Source organism: Pan paniscus, chromosome 1, assembly GCF_029289425.2.
Source record: "Pan paniscus chromosome 1, NHGRI_mPanPan1-v2.0_pri, whole genome shotgun sequence".
NCBI lineage: Eukaryota > Metazoa > Chordata > Mammalia > Primates > Hominidae > Pan > Pan paniscus.
Window position 1 is genome coordinate 200,528,847 of NC_073249.2, and position 26,344 is coordinate 200,555,190.

Sequence of the window (26,344 nt, forward strand, 5' to 3'; positions counted from 1 at the left end):
AGCCCTGGGCACATCCTCCTCCCCATCTGTGACCCTGGAATCTCTGTGCCCACAGCTGGGTGCTGTACGAAGAGCCAGAGTTCCGGGGTCAGAAGCTGGTCCTGCCTGAAGGAGACATGGAACTCAGAACCCCAGGGACAAAGTGGAGTCCCCAAGGCATCGGCTCCCTAAGGAGGGTTGTCTGGGTGAGTGAGTTGGAGGTGGGAGACAGCCTCGAGTGCCTAGAGTTGAAATCCCCGAGGCCAGGAGCAGTGACTCACGCCTGTAATGCCGGCACTTTGGGAAGCCAAGGCAGGTGGATCGGCTGAGGACAGGAGTTGGAGACCAGCCTGGCCAACATGTGAAACCCCGTCTCTACTAAAAATACAAAAATTAGCCGAGTGTGGTGGCATGCGCCTGTAATCCCAGCTTCTCAGGAGGCTGAGGCAGGAGGATTACTTGAACCCGGGAGGCAGAGGTTGCAGTAAGCCTGGATTGCACCACTGCACTCCAATCTGGGCAACAGAGTGAGACTCCGTTTCAAAAGAAATTCCTGGCAGAGATCTTATGGGATAGTGGGCAGAGGGGCTTAATGTGGACTGGTCCGTAGATTCCTGACCGTGGAGCTGACTGGGGAAGAAAGAGATTCTGGGGAATGGGCAGCCTGGCTTGAGGAGTCAGGGCCCAGGCAGAGGCCAAGCTCAGCTTGGGAAAGCAGCCTGGGGAAGTTTGAGTGGATGCTCAAGCAGGAAGGGGACAGAGCAGCAGAGACAAGATGGGAGTGAACGTGGGGGTTACCTGCCCCCCAGGGGCCAGCATGCAGGCCCCCAGTCAGACCCGAGGTGCCAGGCATGTTTGCTCATTCATTTGCTCCCAGATGCTCACTCATGTCTAATATGTGTCAGGCACCGGTGCCAGGCAATAGGCAGTGGGGGGAGATCTCCTCTTTGCCCTTCAGGACTTACAGTCAAGCTAGGCTGTGAGGATTGGGTTTGGAGCAGGGACGCCATATAGCCAGACTAGGGATTTATAAACATCCCACTGGCTGCCAGGTGGAAAAAAGAGGGATCCTGGAGGCAGGGAGACCAAGAAGGGCTGTGATTTCCAGCCAGGGGCACCTCTAATTTTTGAGGAAGGGCTGTGTGGTTTGAAAAGTTACCATTATAATTTCAAAGGCCAGGCGCAGTGGCTCACGCCTATAATCCCAGCACTTTGGGAGGCCAAGTTGGGGGATCACCTGAGGTCAGGAGTTCAAGACCAGCCCAGCCAACATGGTGAAACCCTGTCTCTACTAAAAATACAAAAATTAGCCAGATTTGATGGTAGGCGCCTATAATCCCAGCTACTCAGGAGGCTGAGGCTGGAAAATCGCTTGAACTCGAGAGGCGGAGGTTGCGGTGAGCTGAGATCATGCCATTGCACTCCAGCCTGGGCAACAAGAGTAAAAAAAAATTATAATTTCATGTGCTGTGCTGTGAAAACAACAACATTGTTTTCACGGCACAGTAATAAACTACTGAAATTAAGCTTGACACGAGAAGGAAGAGCAATGACTGTAAAAGCAGTGTCTATCAGGCATTTTGGTTCTTTTGGTTTGTTTGATTTTTTGATTTTTTTTTTTTTTTTTTTTTTTTTTGAGACAGAGTCTTGCTCTGTCGCCCAGGCTGGAGTGCAGTGGCACGATCTCGGCTCACAGCAGGCTCCACCTCCTGGGTTCACGTGATTCTCCTGCCTCAGCCTCCCAAGTAGCTGGGACCACAGGCACCTGCCACTATGCCCGGCTAATTTTTTTTTGTATTTTTAGCAGAGATGGGGTTTCACCGTGTTAGCCAGGATGGTCTCGATCTCCTGATCTCGTGATCCGCCCATCTTGGCCTCTCAAAGTGCTGGGATTACAGGCGTGAGCCACTGTGCCCGGCCTGATTTTCGTTTCTAATGAAAGAATGAATAACTGAGTCCAGAGCTGTTGCAATCTTCCTGGTAGGAGATGATGAGCGCTCATTAGGCTTAACTAGGACAGTGGCCCAGGAGGAGGGGATAGATTACAAAGCCTCTCCAGAGGCTGGACGCGGTGGCTCACACCTGTAATCCCAACACTTTGGGAGGCTGAGGCAGGTGGATCACCTGAGGTCAGGAATTCAAGACCAGCCTGGCCAACCTGATGAAACCCTGTCTCTACTAAAAAAAATACAAAAAATTAGCCGGGCATGGTGGCGGGTGCCTGTAATCCCAGCTACTTGGGAGGCTGAGGCAGGAGAATCGCTTGAACCCGGGAGGCAGAGGTTTCGGTGAGCCAAGATCACACCACTGCAATCCAGCCTGGGCAACAAGAGCAAAACTCCATCTCAAAAACCAAAAACCAACCAACCAAACAAACAAAAAGCCTCTCCAGAAACACACAAATGTTTGTGGACAGTTAATTGTGAACTTCTGACAATACATTTGTCTTCATGTGGGAGGTAAAGGCTTTGAAGTCAGATGTTTCTGGATTCCTTTGATTCATTCAGCATTGATTAGGTGCCTGTTGTATGCCAAGCACATGGGAGGTGCTGGGTTGCAACAGTGAACAAAAACTATACTGCTCTGCTACTTACAAGCTGTGTGACCTTGGGCAGGTTGCTTAACTTCTCCGAGCCTCACTTTCCTTACCTGTGACTGGATGAATAATGCCCACTGGGAGGACTAAATGAGATAGGGTAGGACATGACCTTAGCACAGTGCCTTGCATGCAGTAGATGCTTCGTACATATTTGATGAATGAGTGAGTGAATGAAAATGGTCCTGGTGGGGAAGAAACACTCAGAATACAAAGAGGATCTGCTGCTTCCTGGGATGACGTGCAGGCAAAGCCAGTCTGGACAGAGGCAGGAACCGTACCTAAAGAAGGAGTCAAAGTTGGAACTCAGGAAGTGGCTGTCCATCTTGCCCATCCTCCCACCAGGCTGGAAGTCAGGCTACCCAGAGGCAAGGCTATGGGCCTGGCACTTTGCAGGTTCTCCCGGGAACTTCTGTCCCAGGTCCCAAAGGTTCAGCAAGGGACCAGCACAGGCTTTGGTCTCAGGCTTGGCTGGCTGACCTTGCAAAGACCACCCTAGTCACTTTCCTGGTCTCTGGGGGAATGGCTACAAAGGTTTTCTCAGAAGCTATTTGGAGCCTTGGCTAAATGGACTTGGGGAAGCGGGGTGTTGTCCACGGGGGGCTATTTATATATCTTTTCTTTCTTTTTTTTTTTTGTTTTGAGACGGAGTTTCACTCTTATTGCCCAGGCTGGAGTGCAATGGCGTGATCTCGGCTCACCGCAACCTCTGCCTCCCAGGTTCAAGCAATTCTCCTGCCTCAGGCTCCCGAGTAGCTGGGATTACGGGCATGCCCAGCTAATTTTGTATTTTTAGTAGAGACTGGGTTTCTCCATGTTGGTCAGCTGGTCTCAAACTGCTGACCTCAGGTGATCTGCCCGCCTCGGCCTCCCAAAGTGCTGGGATTACAGGCGTGAGCCACCATGCCTGGCTGTTTATCTATATTTAATTTTCCCCCTCCTTCCACAGGACTACAGCACCCCGGAAATCAGCCTCTTCTCTGAGGAGGGCCTCAAGGGGGAGCAAGTGAAGCTAACAGAGGCCTTGAAGAATTCCCAGGGTCTGGAGAAGCCCCTGCAGGTGGCATCTGCCACCGTCTCTGCAGGACTGTGAGTCTGGTCTATTCTAGAATCCCCTCATTTGACATTCACTGTGCTGGGTGCTGGGGACACAGAGGTGACAGAACACAGTTCCTGCCTTCAGGAGTGCTCAGTCCACTGGTGGGGACAGGCAAGTAAGCAGACAATAGCAATTCAGTGTTTTGGGGTGAGGGAGCACAGAAAAACACCATACCATGAGAGGCAGAGTGTGGAAGTCAGAGAAACCTTCCTGGAGGAGGAGACACCATGCTGGGATGAGTTGGCCAAGAATCTAAGCTCCATGAGGGCAGAGATTGTGTATGCTTGTTCACTACTGTATCCCTGATGCCTGTAGCAGGGTCTGGCACAGAGCAGATGCTTCTAAATATTTGTCAATTGAATAAATGGGGAAAAGAGTATATCTGGCAGAGGGAATAGCACATGCAAAGGCCCAGAGAGGAGACAGCTAAGCTTCAAATTTTCAGTGTAGCTGGCATAAGCAACAAGTGGGAAGAACTGAGGCCCAGGGAGAAGGAAGAGGCCAGACTGCAGAGCCTCTTTGCATAGCCAGGCTTTATTGTGAGGCTAACAGGGAACTACTGGGGTTATTGAAGCAGTTTTCCATGCATGCTAGAGAAAAATGCTCCAGCTGCTGTGTGAAATTAGAGAAGGCAAAGCCAGAGGAAGGGAGACCAATGTGGCTACTGCAAGAGATTATACGAGACTGATGGGAACCTCCCCAAAAAACCTCCTTTTCCACTCTAAACCTTCCCTCCCGCCCACCAATCTGTGTCCCTTGAAGTCTCTCTGCTAGGGTGCAGCAGCCTCTCTGCTTTCCCCTAGGTGGCTACTGTACCCCAAACCATTATTCGAAGACACTCCCTACATCCTGGAACCTGGAGAGTACCCCACCTCAGAGGCCTGGGGCACATCGGACCCCAGCGTGGGCTCCCTGAAGCCCATGAGATTGGTAAAGAACAGGGCACACCCACAGGCCAGGAGGTCTAGGCTCTGCCCCTGGTTCCAAGTAGCTGGTCCTGCAGTCTGTGGGAAGGGATGGGGGATGAAGTGTAAAACAGCACCGCTTGGAGACTGCTTCCTGGGAGCTTCTATTGGGAATGGGAGTGGGAGGAGAGGGAGGATTAACCTAAGAGGTAGGGGAAAAGGGAAGACATGGGGTTGGGGTTCTCAGGATCAGGAAAATCCTAGATCCGCAGCCCCATCTGTCTTTCCCATCTCTGGGCTGGTGTCTCAGCTCTGTCTCCTCTGCAGGGCTGCCCAAGTGTGGAGAAGCCAGGGGAGCCCAGGGTAAGAGTCTGGGCTTAAGAGCCAAAGAGGGCCTTTGGTGGCGGGGTGCAGGTGTTTGGTTATCGTGGTCTGGACAGGAAATCCAGAGAGGAGGGCACTGGGGGCCAGAAGCACGGTCTGGGGGGATGGGACCTGATGGGCTCACTGGGAACTGGCTTTTGATGTGTAAGAAGGTCAGAGGTCAGAGTAGAGATAGGAATTGGGTAAGGGGATGGAGTTCAGCAAGGAGGTGGGAGGGCTGGGGGATGCCACATTGGCCTGATGCTGGACAGAGCCATTCCTGAGCTGGCTGGGTGTGTTTGGGTCCAGATGACTCCTGACAGCCCCTTTCCCCCAGGCTGTGGTGTATGAGGCCCCAGGCTTTCAGGGCCGCAGCTGGGAAGTGAGCCGAGACATCTACAACCTTCAGCAGCCAGAGGACAGCCAGAGCCCCCACCTGGCCTCTGTGGGGTCCCTGAGAGTTCTCGGAGGCTGGTGAGAACTCAGGACCCTTCCTTCTATTTCATCACCTCTGGCCTTTACCCTTGGGAGTGGGGAGTGACCTGGGCTGCGTAGGGGTGGGGACAGCTGTCTCATTCATCCATGGGCCTCCTATGACTGAACCTGCCTGTCTGTCCTCCTGCTTTTCCCAGCTGGGTGGGCTACGAGAAGGAGGGCTTCCGGGGCCACCAGTATCTGCTGGAGGAGGGGGAATACCCAGACTGGTCACACTGGGGAGGCTATGACGAGTTGCTGACCTCCCTCCGGGTCATCCGGACGGTAAGCAAAGGCAATTGGCCCATCCCTCTGCCTCTGGCCACAGCCAGACCTCACCCAGTACAGTTTGTGGAGGGAAGAATTTGTACCCCCTCTCCGTGTTCTCCCTGTAAGTGTTCCCAGAGGTCTAGCCTCTCTTCCCCTGCTGCTCTTCTCCAGGTCGTACTGACAGCCTCACCCCTAATTCCCCGGGTGGGCTGTGACCCTGGGGTCTGGGCACTCCCAGGGGTTTCGGTTTGTGGGCGGGAGAGACCTGACTGTCCCTGGGGACCCAGGACTTCGGGGACCCGGCCGTCGTGCTATTTGAGGCCATGGACTTCGAGGGGCACGGCGTGGAGGTGAGCAAGGCATTGCCGGATGTGGAGCTGGTGCAACACGGCCCCAGCACACAGGCCATCCACGTGCTCAGCGGCGTGTAAGTGACCCGGGCTCCGGGAGCGGGGCGGGCCCGGGCGAGCCGGGGGCGGTTCCAGGAGAGGTGCAGGCTCCGTCCCAGCTGACCCGCGCCCCGCCCTTCCTGCAGGTGGGTGGCCTACCAGGAGGTGGGCTTCTCCGGGGAACAGTACGTGCTGGAGAAGGGCGTGTACCGTAACTGCGAGGACTGGGGCGCTGGCAACAGCACCCTCGCCTCGCTGCAGCCGGTCCTACAGGTGCGTGCCGGCCGCGGGGGGCGGGGCCTCCCCGGTGGCGGGACCTGGAGTTCGGGTGCGCCCCGCCCCCACGCAGAGGTAGCGGGCTGGAGGACCTGCCTGGGCGCTTGGGGCGGGGCCTTAGAAGGGGGCGGGGCCGAGGGCGCGGCCGCGGGGTGGGCAGTACTGAAACCTAGAGAAGACAAGGCTAGGGGCCGGCACCCTCCCTAATTCTCGATTCGATCCCTACCTTCAGGTCGGGGAGCACGATCTGCACTTCGTCTCAAAGGTAAGGCAGGGACTCCGCAGGGAGCCGCTGGGCTCACGTCTCTCCCCTCATTTCAGACCTTTCCCCTCCCCGCTGTTCTCGCCCCACTCCATCGCCCTCCTTCCCCTCATCTCCCCTCTCTGCCTCCAGATTCAGCTTTTCTCCCGCCCCGACTTTCTGGGCGACCACTTCTCTTTCGAAGATGACCAGGCCGCTCTGCCCGCCTCCTTCCGACCTCAGTCCTGCCGGGTCCACGGCGGCAGGTGAGAACGTGGAGGGGCGGAGGGCTAGGGGCGCTGGGGCAGAGGCGGGGCTGCAGGAGGAGAGTCTTTCAAATGATTTCCTTCCTTTGACTACCTTGCGATGAGCTGTTCTGTCTTGCGCAATTTTAAAACAAACAAAATAAGGTTTTAATGGAAAATGTAAAACTGTAGATTGTATAATATAAAGATAAATCTTGTTTCCTCTGTCCGTGTGCTCTTTTAAATTTTCGGTGGATTATTTTAAATCCCTGACCCAACGTAAAATTTCATGGGTACACACTTCAACGTGTGTCTCTAATATGAAAGAACATTTTCCCCACGTAGCTACAAGTCATTATCACATCTAATAAAATTAATAACAATTTATTCATATTACCCAATACCCAGTCCGTGTTCAGATTTCTCCCATTGTCTCAAAAATGCCTTTGTGAAATTAACTTGTTTTTCTCAGCATCCAAATAAGGTCCTTGGGCCAGGTTTCCTCATGTTGGCCAGGCTGATCTCAAACTCCTGGGCTCAAGCTATCCGCCACCTCGGCCTTCCAAAGTGCTGGGATTACAGGCATGAGCCACCGTGCCTGGCCGACCCCAGTAGTTTTTTTTGTATTGTTTTGTTTTGTTTTGAGACAGAGTTTTGCTCTGTTGCCCAGGCTGGAGTGCAGTGGCGCGATCTCAGCTCACCGCAACCTCCGCCTCCCAGGTTCAAGCGATTCTCCTGCCTCAGCCTTCCCAAGTAGCTGGGATTATAGGCATGGGCCACCAAGCCCGGCTAATTTTGTATTTTTAGTAGAGATGGGGTTTCTCCATGTGGATCAGGCTGGTGTTGAATTCCCAACCTCAGGTGATCCGCCCACCTCGGCCTCCCAAAGTGCTGGGATTAGAGGCGTGAGCCACTGCGCCCGGCGACCCCAGTAGTTTTGATAACTTTCTTGATATAATGCTCCAGGATCATTTTGTACTTTTTTTTTTTTTTTTTTGCTCCAAATCTAGAATTGGCTATTTGCCAAGGAACCCTGGTTCCTTTTAGTGGCAAATGGTAGAGACCAAAATCTGCATGCTAGGTGTTTCAAAGTTATAATGCCCTTATTACAACTAATAGTAAAAACCACTGAATGCTCTTGGGAGTTTCCTGTTTTTTGTTTGTTTGTTTGTTTGTTTTGTTTGTTTTTTTGAGATGGAGTCTCGCTCTGTCGCCCAGACTGGAGTGCAGTGGCACTGTCTCGGCTCACTGCAACCTCTGCCTCCCGGGTTCAAGTAATTCTCCTGCTTCAGCCTCCCGAGTAGCTGGGATTACAGGCACCCGCCACCACGCCCAGCTAATTTTTGTATTTTTAGTAGAGATGGGGTTTCATGATGTTGGTCAGGCTGGTCTCAAACTCTTGACCTCATGATCCGCCCCCCTCAGCCTCCCAAAGTGCTGGGATTACAGGCATGAGCCACCGTGCCTGGCTTCTTGTGGTTCTTTTTGTCCTCAAGATATTCACCTATAACCTATTTGTTATATATTAGTTCAAATTACTGTGTCTTATACACATTTGAAATAATACTTTTGTGTGTGTGGTTATGGCACCAACCTAATATACAATTAGGTTCATTAATTTAATTTATTTTCAGTTTTAAGGAATATTTTTCATTTTTATCTATTTCTGGATTTGTTTTTGTTTTTGTTTGAGACAGGGTCTCACTTTCTTATTCAGGCTGGAGTGCAGTGGTGTGAACACAGCTCAGTGCAGCCTTGACCTCCTGGGCTCAAGGGATTCTCCTACTTCAGCCTCCTGAGAAGCTGGGACCATAGGTGCACGCCACCACGCCCGGCTAATTTTTTAACTTTTTTGTAGAGATGGGGGTCTCACTTTGTTACTTAGGCTGGTTTCAAACTTCTGGGCTCAAGTAGTCCTCCCTTCTTGGTCTCCCAAAGTGTTGGGATTACAGGTGTGAGCCACTGCACCTGGCCCTAGTTCTGTTTTCCTATGCATAATTACCATGAAGCTGGGCACAGTGGCTCATGCCTGTAATCCCAGCACTTTGGGAGGCTGAGGCAGGAGTCCAGGAGTTCAAGAATCACCTGGGCAACATAAGGAGACCCTGTCTTGACAAAAAAATTTTTAATTAGGTGGATGTGGTGTCATACACCTATAGTACTACCTACTCAGGAGGCTGAGATGGGAGGATTGTTTGAGCCCAGGAGTTGGAGGCTGCAGTAAGCTATGATCACACTACTGCACTCCAGCCTGGGCAACAGAGTGAGATTTTATCTCTAAAATAATAATTATTACATGAAATATTTACATGGTGCCTTAGCTCAGGCTGCTATCACAAAATACCATAGTCTGTGTGGTTTAAATAAGAGAAATTTATTCTCTCACAGTTCTGGAGACTAGGAAATTCAAGATCAAGGTGCTGGCCACTTCACTTCCACAGTGAGGCCTTTCTTCCTGGCTTGCAGAAGGCCACCTTGCTGTGTTCTCATGTAGTGAAGAGAGAGAGTATGAGCTCCTGTCTCTTCCTCTTCTTTTTTTTTTTTTTTTGAGGTGGAGTTTCACTCTTGTTGCCTAGGCTGGAGTGCAATGGCGCAATCTCGGCTCACTGAAACCTCTGCCTCCTGGGTTCAAGCAACTCTCCTGCCTCAGCCTCTCGAGTACCTGGGATTATAGGCATGAACCACCACACCCAGCTAATTTTTGTATTTTTAGTAGAGATGGGGTTTCTTCATGTTGGTCAGGCTGGCCTCGAACTCCCGACCTCAGGTGATCCGCCCACCTCGCCCTCCCAAAGTGTTGGGATTATAGGCATGAGCCATGGCACCCGGCCTCTTCCTCTTCTTTTAAGGACACTAATCCCATCATGGGGTCTCACCCTCATGACCCCCTCTAAACCGAATTACCTCCTAAAGGCCCCACCTCTGAATAACATTACATTGAGGGTTATGGCTTTAGCATATGATTTTGGGAGGACACAGACATTCAGCCTATAACAGTTCCAAAGCCAACAGCTTTCATCTCTGTCCCTGTCAACTTTTTCCCTCTCTCCCCCTGTTAGAAATCTTTTTTTTTTTTTTTTTTTTTTTTGGTGTTTGGTGTATTCATCCACTGGCTTTTTTGTTGTTGTTAAGATATAAGCAAATATACACTCATAAATTTCCATATAACTATAGAAGCCAAATATTTATATTTTGTTTTCCTTCTCCTCCATTTTATTACATAAAAGGGAACATACTATAACCGGGTTAATATAATAAAAAAACACTAAATTGTACACTTTAAAAGTGTGAATTTTGGCCAGGTGCAGTGGCTCATGCCTGTAATCCCAGCACTCTGGGAGGCCGAGGTGGGTGGATCACTTGAGGTTAGGAGCTTGAGACCAGCCTGGCCAACATGGTGAAACCCCATCTCTACTAAAAATACAAAATTAGCTGGGTGTGGTGGCGCATGCCTGTAGTCCCAGCTACTCGGGAGGCTGATGCAGGAGAATTGCTTAAACCCAGGAGGCGGAGGTTACAGTGAGCTGAGATCGCGCCATTGCACTCCAGCCTGGGCAACAATAGGGAAACTCCATCTCAACGACAACAACAACAATAACAACAACAACAAGTGTGAATTTTATGGCATGTGAATTATATCTCAGTTTTTTAAAGGAAGTTTGCTATAAGCACTGTTATGCGCCTGCTTTTTTCATCTGTTTGGAGATCACTTTATATCCCTTTAAGAGCTCTTTTTCATTCCACTTAACTGCTGCATTATACTCCACTTTTTCTTTTTCTTTTTTTTTTTTTTGACACGGAGTCTCACTCTGTTGCCCAGGCTGGAGTGTAGTGGCGTGATCTCAGCTCACTGTAAGCTCCACCTCCTGGGTTCATGCCATTCTCCTGCCTCAGCCTCCTGAGTAGCTGGGACTACAGGTGCCCGCCACCACGCCTGGCTAATCTTTTGCATTTTTAATAGAGACGGGGTTTCACTGTGTTAGCCAGGATGGTCTCGATCTCCTGACCTCGTGATCCGCCCGCCTCAGCCTCCCAAAGTGCTGGGATTACAGGCGTGAGCCACCTCGCCCAGCCCACTTTTTCTTAATTTATTCAGCTCCAATCCCCTATTGATGGACATCTGGGCTGCTTCCCCCCTTTTCTATTGCAGAAGTGCCATAATGAATAGCCCCCTGCATGTGTTATTTCATGTTTTCAAAGGGTGTCCTTGGGATGGATTCCTAGGTATGAGATTGCTGAGTAATTACTCATGGAGTTTTGCCTAATATTGCCAAATTCCCCTCCATAGGGGCAGTATGATTTCATTCAGTCTTTTCTTAGGTCTGACCTCATTCCCTGCTGCTGTAGTGCCTGTTCATCCCACCTCCCCTGGGACAGGGGATCATGATCAAGTCTGCATTCCCTCTTCTGTATCTCAGGGGAACCTGGGCAGGCCAAGGACAGGTAGGCTCAGATACCCTCCATTTCTTCCCCTTCCCTAGCTGGATCCTGTTTGATGAGACGAACTTCGAGGGTGACCAGCACATTCTCTCTGAGGGCGAGTTCCCCACTCTCACGGCCATGGGCTGCCTCGCCTCCACAGTCCTGGGCTCTCTCCAGAAGGTATCCCTGGTGAGTTTCCATGTCTGGTTCCAGGCAATCCCGGAAGCAGAAGTTGCTGCTGTGGGAGTTCTGGACACAGAACCTGTGTGCTGGTGCAGGGGTTGATTCGTGTTTTTAGAACCGCCCCAGGTCCCCTTGACTCTGGGGCTGTAAAGCCAGTTTAGTTTGCTAGCTCTTCATTGAGCACCCACTGAGAGAGGACCTGGGGACATGGAAAGAAATCAGACACAGCCATGCCTGTAAGGAACCCATGATCCCATAGACATAAAGATTACATGGAGAGTGGTGCATCCAGATACAGAAGTGGTGCGGGGACGGTGGGACTAACACTCAGGGCTGGGTGGGGCAGGGGCCAGTGCTGCCAAGGTGATGTTCCATGCAGGGAGGAGTGACAGGACCAGCTAGAAAGATGGCCCTGCCAGCCGCAGACCAATGAGAAGGGGCAAGGCAGTGGGGTTGCTGCTACAATGACCCAGAATGAATTGTGATGTCTTCCACCTAGGAAGAGATGGATGGAAGTGACGGGGCCACAATAAGGGGCTAGCATCTGTAGGACTTGGTGACTGATTGTGTGGCCAGTGGGGGCAGTACCCAGTCAGAACAGGTGATGCTTACTGAGTGCATAGTATGTGCCAGGTGGTGTTTAAAAGGCTTTCCACCAGCCAGGCGTGGTGGCTCATGCCTGTAATCCCAGCACTTTGAGAGGCCGAGGTGGGTGGATCACCTGAGGTGAGGAGTTCGAGACCAGCTTGGCCAACATGGTGAAACCCCATCTCTACTAAAAATACAAAAATTAGCCAGGTGTGGTGGTGCACGTCTGTAATCCCAGCTACTTGGGAAGCTGAGACAGGAGATTCGCTTGAACCCAGGAGGCAGAGGTTGCAGTTAGCCCAGATAACACCACTGTACTCCAGCCTGGGTGACAGAACAAGACTCCATTTCAAAAAAAAAAAAAAAAAAAAAAGGCTTGCCACATATACTAAAGCCTTTTAATCTCCTCCACAATGCTAAGAGGTGTGTTACCATTATTATCTCCCTTTTCCAGATGTGGAAACTAAGCCACAGGCTCCAGGTCACATAGTTGGTAACAGGCAAAGCCAGGCTCTCCCCCAGGCAGCTGGTTCTGGGGTCCAAGTCCCTTGCAATGACACGCTGGGCTCTGAAGACAAATAAACCTGGTTCTGAAGCCCAGCTTTAGGGCCCTGAGCAAGCGATTTACCCTCTCCAGCCTGTTTCCTCCCTATTAAGTGGGGGATAATAATAGCTTCTACCTTATAGGGTTGTTGAAGAGGTATAATGAGATCAGGTAAAGCACTTAGCATAACATGGCCTGTAGTAAACCCTGATGAATGTGAGCTGCTATTATTATCAGTATTATTATTGTTGTTATTGTTATCATGAAGATGAAAAGGAGAAATCTAGAATGAGGCCAGGTGCAGTGGCTTGTACCTATAATTCTAGCACTTTGGGCCGGGCATGTTGGCTCACGCCTGTAGTTCCAGCACTTTGGGAAGCCAAGGCGGGCAGATCATGAGGTCAGGAGTTTGAGACTATCCTGGCCAACATGATGAAACCCCGTCTCTACAAAAATTAGCCGGGCATGATGGCACGTGCCTGTAATCCCAGCTTCTTGGGAGGCTGAAGCAGGAGAATTGCTTGAACTTAAAAAGTGGAGGTTACAGTGAGCTGAGATTGCGCCACTGCACTCCAGCCTGGGTGACAGAGTGAGACTCCATCTCAAAAAAATAAAGTAAATAAATTCTAGCACTTCAGGAGGCTAAGGCAGGAGGATCACTTGAGCCTAGGAGTTTGAGACCTGCCTGGGCAACATGGTGAGACCCTGTCTCTACAAAAAATTAGCTGGGCATGGTAGCATGTGCCTGTAGTCTCATATACTCAAGAGGCTGAGGTGGGAGGATTGCTTTAGCCCAGGAAGTCGAGGCTACAGTGAGCCGTGATTGCACCACTGCACACCAGCCTGGGCAACAGAGCAAGACCCTATCTCAAAAAAAAAAAAAAAAAAAAATCTAGGCTGGGCATGGTGGCTCATCCCTGTAATCCCAGCACTTTGGCAGGCCAAGGAGGCAGATCGCCTGAGGCCAGGAGTTTGAGACCAGCCAGACTAACATGGCGAAACCCTGTCTGTACTAAAAGTACAAAAATTAGCCGGGCATGGTGGTGCGTGCCTGTAATCCCAGCTACTCAGGAGGCTGAGGCAGAAGAATTGTTTGAACCCGGGAGGCAGAGGTTGCAGTGAGCCAATATCGCGCCACTGTACTGCAGCCTGGGTGACAAGAGTGAGACTCTGTCTCAAAAAAAAAAAAAAAAGCCTAGAATAAGCCCCAGGTTTCCATCCTGGCTCAGAGTGCCAGGTTAGTTCTGAGAAGTGCTATTTACTGGAGAGGAGGTTTGAGGGGGAAACTGGGGACCCAGCCTAGCGCTTACTGCCTCTGAGAATCGGGAGCACTCGGCTGGCAGCGTCCAAGAATCAGTGGCCCTGCAGAACTGAGCTCAGGAGGGAAGAAGGCCTGACATCCAGATCTGGGAGTCGGGATGTCTGGGATTGTGGGGCTGCGTCTGGGACTTGGGCTCTCAGAGCCTCACCCTCTTCTGTCTCCTGGGCCCCAGCACTTTTCAGAGCCTTCCATTTTCCTGTATGGACTCGAGTGCTTCGAGGGGAAGGAGATCGAGCTCAGCAAGGAGGTGCGGAGCCTGCAAGCCGAGGGCTTCAACAACCATGTGCTGTCCGTGCGGATCAAGGGGGGCATGTGAGTGCTGAGGGGAGGCATGGGTGCGGCAGCTGCTGGTGGGGATGAGTCATGGCAAGACGGAGATCCTGGGGGTCTCTGGCCTCTTTCCCCTCCCCACTTTTCCCCCACTCCCCTCCAAGCCAGGAAGGAGGGAGACGTGCAGACTGAGAAGGGTCACTGGCTCTCAGGGCTTAGACCCCAGCTTGGTGGGCTTCTCAGGATCCTACTTTACCCTGAAAACCCCAAATCTACTTCCCAGCCTCCCTCTCCGCCCTGGGAACCCTATTCCAGGCAGAGGAATCCCTGCATGGGAGAAGAGGAGGTGGAGAATGTTTTGACGTCTGTGTCTCCTCCTCCACCTGTCTGTCTGTCTGTGTGTCTGTGCTCTTCTCTGTGTCCCTGACACCTGCTGGGCCCAGTTGGGTGCTATGTGAACACAGTGACTTCCGGGGCCGCCAGTGGCTGGTGGGAAGCTGCGAGATCACCAACTGGCTGACCTACAGCGGCACCCAGAGGGTGGGCTCCCTCTACCCCATCAAGCAGGTGGGTAGCGTGGCTGGAGCTGAGTGTGTCTGGGGCTGAGCGTGTCTGGGCGGCCTTTCTGGATGAGTGTCTAGCTGTGTGTTTCCCAAACACAGCATTTGTGTACTTTTGTCACAACTTTTGCCACATCGTCATTCCTCTTGAGCCATTGTCTACTTAATATTTTTCTCTAGATTACTCTCTTTAAAAGTCTTTTAATTTTTATTTCTTAAAAAAAGCTTTTTTTTCTCTTTCTGTTTCTTTTTTTGTGTGTGTGACAGAGTCTTGCTCTGTCACAAAGGCTGGAGCGCAGTGGCAACATCCTGGCTCACTGCAGCCTCCACCTCCCAGGTTTAAGTGCTTCTTGTGCCTCAGCCTCCCAAGTAACTGGGACCACAGGCATGTGCTACCACGCTCAGCTAATTTTTGTATTTTTAGTAGAGACAGGGTTTCACCATGTTGGCCAGGCTGGTCTCCAATTCCTGACCTCAAGTGATCCACCTGCCTCGGCCTCCCAAAGTGCTGGGATTACAGACGTGAGCCACCATGCCCAGCCCTTTTTTTTTTTTTTTTTTGAGGTGGAGTTTTGCTCTTGTTGCCCAGGTTGGAGTGCAATGGCACGATCTCGGCTCACTGCAACCTCCGCTTCCCAGATTCAAGTGATTCTCCTACCTCATCCTCCAAAGTAGCTGGGATTACAAGTATGTGCCACCACATCTGGCTAATTTTTGGGGTTTTTTTTTGTTTTGTTTTTTGAGACGGAATCTCGCACTGTCACCTGGGCTGAAGTGCAATGGTGTGATCTCGGCTCACTGCAACCTCTGCCCCCTGGGTTCAAGCAATTCTCCTGCGTCAGACTCCCAAGTAGCTGGGATTACAGGTGCCTGCCACCACACCCGGCTAATTTTTTGTATTTTTAGTAGAGACGAGGTTTCACTGTAATTGGCCAGGTTGGTCTCGAACGCCTGACTTGTGATCTGCCCACTTCGGCCTCCCAGAGTGCTGGGATTACAGGCATGAGCCACTGCGCCTAGCTAATTTTTGTATTTTTAGTAGAGATGGGGTTTCATCATGTTGGCCAGGCTGGTCTTGAACTCCTGACCTCATGTGATCTGCCCACCTTGGCCTCCCAAAGTGTTGGGATTACAGGCATGAACCACTGTGCCCAGCCCCAGCCCAGTTTTTATTTAGCTTTCTGAGTCTGTGCTTGTGCCTTCAACACTTTCATAAGGATTTTTAGCTGCTGCATAAGGAAAGCAGGCTTGATCCTGCCACAAACACATTTAGCATACCTGGAACCACCATAGGCCCTCCTGACATGTTTTTTGTTTTGGACAATCTCATAAGAACTTTAGACCTCACAGCATGAACCCCTTGAAGTCTGCCTGGGCACACGCCACATGCAGATTTTGGTGCTTTCCCAACTTTGTAGGTATAGAGGTCAACAATTCTATTACCAGGGGCTCAGGACAGCCTAGTTTTGTTAGAGGCTGTACCGTAGGAAAGCCTATGACAATATGTCAAACGCTGGAACATTCTCAGTGCCTCTAGACAATATCCCCAGAAGAGGAAAAATTTAAAAATCACATTTTTTTTTTACTTTATCCTTGTCCTAAGGAATAATATCCATAAAGTCATGAGTTTGATGTGTACATATGATTTTCTTTTTCTTTTTTTTTTTTTTTTTTTGAGACAGAGTCTTCTTGCTCTGTCGCCCAGGCAGGAGTGCAGTGGCATGATCTCGGCTCACTGCAAGCTCCGCCTCCTGGGTTCATGCCATTCTCCTGCCTCAGCCTCCTGAGTAGCTGGGACTACAGGCACCCGCCACCATGCCCGGCTAATTTTTTTGTATTTTTAGTAGAGATGGGGTTTCACCATGTTAGCCAGGATGGTCTCGATCTCCTGACCTCATGATCCGCCCGTCTCAGCCTCCCAAAGTGCTGGGTTTACAGGTATGAGCCACCATGCCCAGCCTGATTTTTTTTCTTAATAGATGTAATAAATACATTGCCATTAGTTTTTCAAAAATGAGTTTATAGGCTGGGTGCGGTGGCTCACGCCTGTAATTTCATCACTTCGGGAGGCCGAGGAGGGAGGGTTGCTTGAGCCCAGGAGTTCGAGACCAGCCTGGGCAACATGGCGAGACCCCATCTCTACAAAAAATACAAAAGAAATGAGCTAGGTGTGATGGCTTGTGCTATAGTCCCAGCTACTCGGGAGCATCACCTGAGCCCAGGAGTTTGAGGCTACAGTGAGCCATGATGGCTCCACTGGCACTCCAGCGTGGGTGACAGAGCGAGACCCTGTCTCAAAAAAAAAAATAGTTTAGTCACATAGGACTGAAAGTGATCTCATGGACCACCCACTGGTAGTAAGCATACCTCACTTGGGGAAGCACTGCCTGCATATGTGTTTCTGTATGTCCGTGCCTGCATGTCTGAACATCAGTATCATTAATGCACATGTGCAGATAAATGGTAAGGCCATGGGCTCTGTGTGTATGTGTGTGTGCATGCATGTTTCCATCTGAGGGTATTTCTGTGCTCATCAGGTTATTTGTGTCCATGCATCTGTGTGCTCTGGTGATGACCTGTGTGTGTGTGTGTGTGTGTGTGTGTGTGTGTGTGTGTGTATCTGTGGGAGTGCATTCATTTTTTTAATTTTTATTAATTAATTTATTTTTGAGATGGAGTCCTACTCTGTCACCCAGGCTGGAGTGCAGTGGTGTGATCTCGGCTCACTGCAACCTTCATCTCCCGGGTTCAAGCGATTCTCCTGCCTCAGCCTCCCGAGTAGCTGTGATTACAGGCGTGTGCCACCACACCTGGCTAAGTTTTTTGTATTTTTGGTACAGACAGGGTTTTGCCATGTTGGCCAGGCTGACCTCGAACTCCTGACCTCAGGTGATCCACCCGCCTCGGCCTCCCAAAGTGCTGGGATTACAGGCGTGAGCCTCCGCGCCCAGCCAGGATTGCATTTATGACTGCGCATGCTTGTACTTGTGACACCATTGACAGTGTGTGTATCTTTGTATAAGGATATTTGTGTAGTTCTTGTATTCAAGACTCATAACATCATTGCTGGGAGAAATCTTGGAGATTATCTCCACCCCTCACATTTTACAGATGGGGAAATAAAGGCCCAGAGAAGTGGACACGGATTTGCTCTGCAATCTTGGGCAAGTACTGTACCTCCTTAGACCTTCGTTTCCTCATCTTTAAAATGAGGATAACACGTGTCATGGGTCAGTTTTGAGGACTGAAGATAATGTAGGTAAAACATTATTAGAACAGTGCTTGAGTGAGTCAGCTCTCAACAAACATTAGCTGTGATTATTGTTATTACTATTATTACTTTTGCTACCATCTAAGAGCTCCAGCTGATTTATGGCAGAGCCATGTCTGATGTCTGACAGTCCAGTGTCCATCCCGTCAGGAACCCTCTTCAACACAGGTGTGTGTGCATTTCTTTCTGTAAGTGTGTGTGCACATCTGTATGCCCACACACATCCACGCTTTTAGCAAGCAGAACTGCCTGGTATGGAGTAGACTGCATGGATCTGTGGTTAGAACATGTGAGTTGGATGGCTGCATGTATCCATGTGTTTGTGTCTTCTGTGAACTTCTGTGCCATCATGTGTACCAGAGGTGTATCTGTCAGTTTGTCCCTCTGCACACATCTGTGGGTACCTCTATGACCATGGAACTGTGTGTGTGTGTGTGTGAGAGAGAGAGAGAGATACATGTGCTCTCCGTATGTGTGTGTAAAGAAGCAGTGACTTAGAAATAGAGTCAAGGAAGGTTTGGGGACAGGAAGGAGGGCTTGGGAGCCTGATACTGGAGAGTCCAGAGTTGAGGGTACTGGAGGCCCAGGTCATCCCTCCCCGGCACCCCTGACTCTCAGCCTCTTTCTGCCACCAGCGCCGGGTTTATTTCCGCCTCTGGAATGCAGCACTGGGGGGATTCCTGGCAGTGCCGGACCATGTGGAGGACATGAAAGCAGGCCGTGTGGTGGTCGCCGACCCCCGAGCTGGAGGTAGCTGCATCTGGTACTACGAGGATGGGCTGCTGAAGAACCAGGTACTGATACAGGGGCTGGCACAGGGACACCCTGGCCCTAGGCATTTGCAGGTCCACTCTGGGGAGTCCCAGCCCAATCAGGAACACAGAGGGATGCACACAGAAGCCAGGACCCTGGGGAGGGGGAGAGTGCAGACTGTTCCCTCTGGGCAAGTCGTGCTCTTCTCTGGGCCCCAGTCTGTAAAAACAAGAGCAATGAACTGGGTGCTTCTAAGGGACCTCCCAGCTCTGATGCCCGTGACAGAACTTGAACCCTATTAATAATGGTAGATTTGGCCAGGCATGGTGGCTCATGCCTATAATCCCAACACTTTGGAAGGCCGAGGCAGGAGGATTGCTTGAGGACAGGAGTTTGAGGCCAAACAAAAAATTAACTGGGTGTGGTGGTGCATGCCTGTAGTCTCAGGTACTCAAGAGGCTGAGGTGGGAGGCTTGAGCCCAGGAGTTAGAGGCTGCAGTGAGCGAGGATTGCGCCACTGCACTCCAGCCTTGGTGACAGCACAAGACCTGGTCTCAAAAAAAAAAACAAAAATAAAAATAAGAGAAAAGGTAGATTTACTCCACAGACATTTCTTGAGCACCTACTATGTGCCAGGCTCTGTTCTAGATGCTGGGGATACAGCAGTTATAGACAGAATTGACACCTGCCCTCCTGAAGCTTACATCCTAGTGGGGAGAGATAGACAGAAATAACTTAAATGGGCAGAATATCTTAGTGTCTTACAGGATGAAAGTTCAATAGAGGAAGATAAATCATGAAAGGGGAATAGGCCAGGCGCAGTGGCTCACGCCTGTAATCACAGCACTTTGAGAGGCTGAGTGAGGCAGGAGGATCTCTTGAGCTCAGGAATTCAAGACCAGCCTGGGCAGCATAATGAGATGCCATCTCCACAAAAAATAAAAAAACTAGCCGGATGTGGTGGCATGCACCTGTAGTCCCAGCTACTCAGGAGGCCGAGGTGGGAGGATTACGTGAGCCCAGGAGATTGAGGCTGCGGTAAGCTATGATCACACCACTGCACACCAGCCTGGGCAACAGAGGGAGACTCTGTCTCAAAAAAAAAAAGGAGAATAGAAAGTATCAGGTATGGTAGGGGAGCCTTTCCGAAGAAGATGACATTTGAGGGAGGCAGCCGTGCAGATATCTGAGGGAAGAGTGTTCCAGGCAGAGGGAACAGCCAGTGCAAAGGCCCTGAGGAAGGAACATACCTGGGATTTTTCTGGGCTAGCAAGGCTAGCTGGGTGGCTAGAGTGAGTTGAGTAAGGGGGAGGTAGCAGGAGATGAGGCCAGAAAGGTTATAAGGACTGTAGGTCTTTGTAGGCCATTGAGAGGTTTTGTCTTTTACTTAGAATGAGAGATATGGCTGACCACATGCCAGGCTCTGCATTGAGTTCTTCACACAAATGCCTCCTATAATCTTTAGTCTAGAGTACCGTGGGGCAGGTCTTTTTATACTCCCCATTTTACAGGTGAGGAAACCAGAGCATAGAGAGGTTAGGTAATTTGCTGAAAGTCACACAGCTAGTAAATGTGTAGAGATTTGTCTGATGCTAAAGCCTATGCTTTGGAAGCCAATCATGGAAGGATTCCTGGAGGAGTTAATATTTTTCCAGCCCTTTTATGTTTTCTCACACTGAACCCTCACAAAAGCCAGCATTTGGGGATTTCCATCCCCGAGAGGAAACTGAAGCTGAGGAGGATTAAGAGACTTGCCCAGGGCCACAGTCCCTAAGAGCCAGGATTCAGAGCAGATGGGTCAATGGTTTCTTGGGTACAGTAGAGTCCCTGTGGGGAGGAACAATGCCTGATGACCTCCTGGGGCCTCAGATGGCCCCCACCATGAGCCTACAGGTGATTGGACCCCCTAGCCCAGGCTCCAAGGTGGTGCTGTGGGCCGAGAGCCGCCTGCCGCGCCAGACGTGGAGCATCAGTGAATCGGGCCACATCTGCAGCCAGATGTTCGAAGGCCAGATCCTGGACGTGAAGGGTAAGGTGGGATGTATGGGGAAGAGGGCTCCTGAGGGGGTTGAGAGCCATGGAGTCCCAGCTCTCTCTGACTATCTCCCTATCTTTTAATCCCCATCCCACCCCCAGGAGGCCGGGGCTACGACCGGGACCACGTGGTGCTATGGGAGCCGGATGAGGACAGGGCATCCCAGATCTGGACTATCCATGTGCTTTGAACCTTTTCCCCTCACCCTCCAGCCCTGGAGGCTTTTGCTGGGATGAATGTTTTTATAGGGTTTTTGTTGTAACATAAGCTATTTTCTAATATGCTGCCAGGTACCCTTGTCTCTGTGCACCTTGATATTTCGGGGTGGGGTGGGGATTTGTTCACTTGCCTTCTTCCCTGACGCTCAGGCTGGCTTCTTCCCTCCAGGCCCCAGCTTTGGGGTTCAGATGTTAGGCCTCCTTCTGCCATCAGAGGGCGCCCTGGGACCAGACTAACTGGGGAGTGTAGTCTCGCGCAGCCACCCAAATGAAGTGTTGTGAGAGCAGGCTCTGAGCGGGGTGGGGCCCTAGGCTGTGCGGGCACAGACACAAACTGAGCCTTTCGGTCCCTGTCCTTAGGGAACACACAGTCCCACAGAGGATCCTGACAGGTAGGGTGATGCATCCATGAGAAGGGAGGAAAGAAGTAGAGGGACTCACACAGCAGGAACATCACCCCCACAAGTGCAGGGCAGGCTGCAATGTCCCTCTGCACACATCAGGGACCTGCAGCTGAGATATTAGGGTGGGAAGGAGTTAGCCAGGCTCCAGGAGGCAGAGAAAGAATATTCTAGGGATGCATACAAGTCCAGGATGAAAACGTGGAGGTTAGTGTGATGGGGGTGCAGTGGGCCAGGCATGGGAGATGAGTGTGAGCCACACCCTAAAGGGCTGTGCCCCCAGGGCTCTGCTGCACTCACCCCAACTCTGGTCTTAGAGAAGCCAGGACAGGGCATCCAGGTCTCTAACCCAGCTCAGAGAGGGCAGGACATAGAAGAGGGGGAGCTCCCTCTGTCCCTGGAAGTCCTCAAGGAAGAAGCCAAGGTGGGAGGGGCCCTTGGGGGGTGCCCTGGGGCTCCCTTCCATCTCTGCAGCACCCACCTCCGATGCCTCAAGCCCAGGAGGGTGGGAGTGGTCAGAGCAGCTGCTTGCCCTTCCTGCCTTCCCAGCCCCTGGGCCAGCGTGGGAGGTAGACAGCCACCCATCATCCTTCTCCAGCCCCAGATGCCTGTGGGGCTGGTTTGCTGGGGATCTAAATACCTTGTTGAGGGGTGTCCCTGGGACTGGGGATTTCCCTGGATCTGTCATTCTGAAGATACCCAGGTAGTGGGGTAGGGGCTCTCTGAGCCTGGGATGTCCAGGGTGGTGGCATCTCTAGTACCATCATTCCCAAACACCCAGGGATGGGTGAAGCAAACGCAACTGCAGGGTTGGTGAGGCTGCCAGGTTCTGGGCCTTGTCTCTGCAATGTGCTTCTAAGGGGAAGGGCCCTCAGCATTGGAATTTAGGTGGGGAAGCTGGGGGCTGCTCCCTGGTGCCAATTTCCCTGCTGATGGGGACATGGGAAACTCCCTGGTGCTGCTGCACAGCTGGCTCTTGGGGCGTAGGGATGTCCAGTAACCACAAGCAGGACCCCACTGCAAGTACAAGGGTAACTTTATTGACCCCCAGCTGGGCACTGCTTGGCCCCTACATCATTACCCCCCTATTTTGGCTGTTGCCCCCATGGCACTGCCTGTCAACTTCTACAACCTGGTGATGTCTGGCATCAACCCCTCCCAAAGATGGAGGGGATTCTTTTGCAAGTGATGGTGGCAGCTGTTTCAGGGGGCACAGGGCTAAGGCTGAGATGTGTCACCTCAACTGAAGCAGAAGAGGTGGATTATGGCATTGGCCACGAAGAAAAGGAAAATGCCTCCGCTCATGTTGCTGGATGCTGAGGGGCTGCTGGTTTGGCTGGTGTCGTTTTGTCCTGAGAGTCCAGTTTGTATCTGCAGGAGGAGAAGTGGGATAAGATCAGGGGACTTTTTTTTTTTTTTTTTTTTTAGAGGTGGAGTCTCACTCTGTCACCCAGGCTGGACTGCAGTGATGCGATCTCGGCTCACTGCATCCTCCACCTCCCGGGTTCAAGTGATTCTCCTGCCTCAGCCTCCTGAGTAGCTGGGACTATAGGCACGTGCCACCACGCCCGGCTAATTTTTCTATTTTTAGTAGAGACGGGGTTTCACCATGTTGGTCAGGCTGGTCTCGAACTCCTGACCTGGTGATCCACCCGCCTCGGCCTCCCAAAGTACTGGGATTACAGGTGTGAGCCATCGTACCCAGCCCTCAGGGGACTTTTGAATAGCGTGTTTGTTATTTAAAGATGCAGTCCCCTTTCTACCCTCCCCGCCCTCCATCCGCCCACCTCCATAAAACAGTCCTCAGTTCTGCCCCATGTGACCACTACTTCTTCCACAAGGTCCTGTTTGACTGCTTCCTGCTTTGACACAGGCAGGGACAGAGGTGATCACTGCCCCTGCCCACCCCCTTTCACAGAAACTTTCTGTTTTTTTGAGATAGAGTTTCGCTCTTTTGCCCAGGCTGGAGTGAAGTGGCATGATCTCGGGTCGCTGCAACCTCCACCCCTCAACCTCCCGAGTAGCTGGGATTATAGGCAGCCGCCATCACGCCCAGCTAATTTTTTTTTTTTTTTTCTGAGACAGAGTCTTGCTCTGTCGCCCGCCCAGGCTGGAGTGCAGTGGCGTGATCTCGGCTCACTGCAAGCTTCACCCCCAGGTTCACGCCATTCTCCTGCCTCAGCCTCCCGAGTAGCTGGGACTACAGGCGCCCGCCACCACGCCCGGCTAATTTCTTTTTGTATTTATGGTAGAGACGAGGTTTCAACGTGTTAGCCAGGATGGTCTCGATCTCCTGACCTCATGATCCACCCGCCTCAGCCTCCCAAAGTGCTGGGATTACAGACGTGAGCCAGCGCGCCCGGCTCACCTAGCTAATTTTTGTATTTTTAGTAGAGACGGGATTTTGTCATGTTGGCCAGGCTGGTCTTGAACTCCTGACCTCAGGTGATCTGCCTGCCTCGGCCTCCCAAAGTGCTGGGATTACAGGTGTGAGCCACCGTGCCCGGTCACAGAACCTTTCTTTTCACCTCTCCCCAGCCACCAGCCCTTCTGGCATAGAGGGAGACAGGGGAGCCCTGGCCCTTGACCTTCCTAGCCTGGCAAAGGGCTTAGCTTCCCTGAGCCTCAGTTTCATCTTCTGAGTGGGGAGAAGTTCATCACAGTTGTGAAGGTCACATGAGCCAGGGCTGAGTGAGAAAGCACTTGGCAAAGCGTGGGTGGCTGGATGTGGGGTGGGGAAGTGGCCAGATGGTGACCGAGCTGTCCTTAATGCTTGATGGAGCTGCAACTAGAACTGTTCTTGATGGAGATTAAGCTGGTTTTGATGGTGATCAAGCTGTTCTTGATCAAGAACTTGATGGCTCCGGTCTGCTGTACTGACTCCCCTCTGGGCACCTGGGATGCTACCAAAGCTGCCTCCTGGAATAGCAGTCGCTTTTGAGACTCCAGTTGTTTCTGAAATGGGAGAGTCCTGTCTTCTTTGCATTCCTGAACATCCAGGCTTCTCTCTGGCAGGGGAGTGGGGGTTGGAGTGTCCCCTGTCACCTCCATAACCACAGCAGGCTCCACTTGGACATCTCCTGGCCTCTCCCCAAAGGACCATCTCCCCAGACTCCCTGTGGGCCGATGCCTTCCTCACTCAGGGTTGTCTTCCCAAGTCTCTTAGTTCTCTATTATTCCACAACACCCCTTGGGTGCCCCAACGTGCCTAGCACCCTGTAAGTGCTCCCCAGCTGTGGATACAGGTTTCTCTCAGGGCAGCCCGCAAGCAGTGCAGCCCCAGCCAGAAGAGCTGGAAGGCTGGGCGGCCAGGCCCGCTGTGTCCGCAGTTTTCCTGTTGGAGTCCATCTGCTGTGCTCTCAGGAGAGAAGGCTGGGTCTCTGGGAGCTTACATCCTGTATGCCCTCCCTCCATGCCAAGCAACTTTGGGGAGTCCTGGCAGTGGTGCCAGGCGTTGCTCTTACCTGTACCATAACCAGGAGGCTGATGGTGAGTAGGAGGAAGAGGAAGCGCTTCATTTTGGTAGGATCTTCGTGGCTGTCTTGGTAGCAGCTTTTTAGGTGATCTCAGGGCTGTCTGGAGGCTTCTTTTGGTTTAGCTGCTTTTGAATCAGGAGGCAGAGGAGGCGGGGTGAGGTAGGGAGAGGAAGGAGGGCTTACAAGGTGGAGGAGGGGTGTGGCTTCCTTTCTGCAGATCTGGGGGTGGATAATACCAGGCTCTAGGTTCTAAGGCCCTGGCTTGGGGAGCAGGCTAGATCGTACGAGATAGGAGAGAGGTCAATCCAGAGGCAACGGTGGGAGTAAGTAGGGCCCGAGGCCTGGAATCATGCATCCTGCAGGCTGAATCCTGGTTTAATCACTGACCAGCTCTGAGACCCTGGGCCGGAAACTCTACCTCTCTGACCCTTTAACAAAAGAACTGCCGGATTACATGTAATAATAACCAATTTAAAAAGAGCCAGAACATAGCAGATATTCCGTAAATGAGTTTGTTGTTTAAAGAAGATTGGGGCAGGGTATAGGAGCCGAAGGAGAAGGGCTGGGATAGATTTATGTTTCAAGGGAAGGTTGTAGATGGGCTGCAGGTTCTGAATGAAAGCTTGGGAAATGTTTAGATTGTGGAAGGGTTGGTGGATTTCTGTGAAGGTGCTGGAGGTGAGGAATCGGGAAGCCTGGTTTCAGTTGGGCTTTCCCTCTCTAGGCCTCAGTTCCTCATTTCAAGGAAATGGGAAGACTGAAATAGATTGTTTCTGAAGTTTGTTAAAACCTAGTGTTTTGTTTTGTTTTTGTTGGTTTTTTTGTTTTTTTTTTTAAACAGAGTTTTGCTCTGTGCACTGGCATGATCTCGGCTTACTGCAACCTCCACCTCCTGGGTTCAAGCAATTATCCTGCCTTGGCCTCCCGCATAGCTGGGACTACAGGTGCGTGCCACCACGCCTGGCTAATTTTTTGTATTTTTTTTTTTTTTTTTAGCGGAGACTGGGTTTCACCATGTTGGCTAGGCTAGTCTCGAATGCCTGATCTCAAGTGATCCGCCTGCCTCGGCCTCCCAAAGTGCTGGGATTACAGGCATGAGCCACCGCGCCCAGCCAAGACCTAGCATTTTGTGATTTGGGTAGAGAAAGTAGCAAGCAGATGGGTTGTTTGTATTAGCTGAGGATGAATGGGAGGGGAGCGAGGGAAGGGACAAGTGGGTGACTAAGCTGCAGTGGAAGGGGACTGGGGTGAGGGAGTGGCTGTGAGGGCCCAGGGAGGGGTGGGGGGATGAGAGGAATCCCACAGCTGCCTGGATAGTGCTCCGTGCTTTATGCATTCCCTCACTTGATACCCTCTGTGGTGCCCTGCAGCAGGTGTTATGTTTATCCCCATTTGACTGGTGAAAAAACTGAGGCTTAGATGTTAAGTGACTTGCTAAGGTCGTAAATGGTGGAGCCAGTCTCAT

The 26,344-nt window shown here is 51.4% G+C and overlaps 2 protein-coding genes and 1 pseudogene across 3 annotated transcripts in view; 1 reads left to right on the plus strand and 2 right to left on the minus strand.

Moving 5' to 3' along the window:
* The window catches only part of CRYBG2 (crystallin beta-gamma domain containing 2), a 34,695-nt gene extending 13,618 nt beyond the window's left edge, over window positions 1-21,077 (plus strand). Inside the window, exons 6-21 of one of the 2 annotated variants that reach the window (XM_034958924.3) lie at window positions 56-185; window positions 3,525-3,664; window positions 4,478-4,604; window positions 4,907-4,942; window positions 5,280-5,416; window positions 5,575-5,701; window positions 5,974-6,113; window positions 6,222-6,348; window positions 6,584-6,616; window positions 6,746-6,858; window positions 11,319-11,448; window positions 14,068-14,207; window positions 14,609-14,732; window positions 18,632-18,790; window positions 20,619-20,778; window positions 20,886-21,077. In XM_034958924.3, coding sequence (XP_034814815.3) covers window positions 56-185; window positions 3,525-3,664; window positions 4,478-4,604; window positions 4,907-4,942; window positions 5,280-5,416; window positions 5,575-5,701; window positions 5,974-6,113; window positions 6,222-6,348; window positions 6,584-6,616; window positions 6,746-6,858; window positions 11,319-11,448; window positions 14,068-14,207; window positions 14,609-14,732; window positions 18,632-18,790; window positions 20,619-20,778; window positions 20,886-20,974 — 1,912 coding nt within the window. In that variant the 3' untranslated portion in view covers window positions 20,975-21,077. The remainder of the gene's footprint in view (window positions 1-55; window positions 186-3,524; window positions 3,665-4,477; window positions 4,605-4,906; window positions 4,943-5,279; window positions 5,417-5,574; window positions 5,702-5,973; window positions 6,114-6,221; window positions 6,349-6,583; window positions 6,617-6,745; window positions 6,859-11,318; window positions 11,449-14,067; window positions 14,208-14,608; window positions 14,733-18,631; window positions 18,791-20,618; window positions 20,779-20,885) is intronic. The other variant, XM_055103665.2, reaches the window with a different exon arrangement.
* Window positions 14,768-17,589, minus strand: LOC129394732 (large ribosomal subunit protein eL34-like; annotated as a pseudogene).
* Window positions 21,078-22,045: 968 nt separating the features above from the next.
* CD52 (CD52 molecule) lies at window positions 22,046-25,051 on the minus strand. Its single transcript, XM_003809448.5, has 2 exons — window positions 24,868-25,051; window positions 22,046-22,774 (listed from the first exon to the last, which is right to left on the minus strand). Exons 1-2 carry the CDS (start codon window positions 24,919-24,921, stop codon window positions 22,643-22,645), a joined length of 186 nt encoding a protein of 61 aa, XP_003809496.1. The 5' UTR covers window positions 24,922-25,051; the 3' UTR covers window positions 22,046-22,642.
* Window positions 25,052-26,344: the final 1,293 nt, after the last annotated feature.

Excerpts from the sequence above, each read along its gene's own strand:
- CD52 (XM_003809448.5), bottom strand. The coding sequence starts at position 24,921 with ATGAAGCGCTTCCTCTTCCTCCTACTCACCATCAGCCTCCTGGTTATG. Across the intron at positions 22,775-24,867 it reads GCCTCCTGGTTATGGTACAG|ATACAAACTGGACTCTCAGG; the intron begins GTAAGAGCAACG and ends CTCCTCCTGCAG.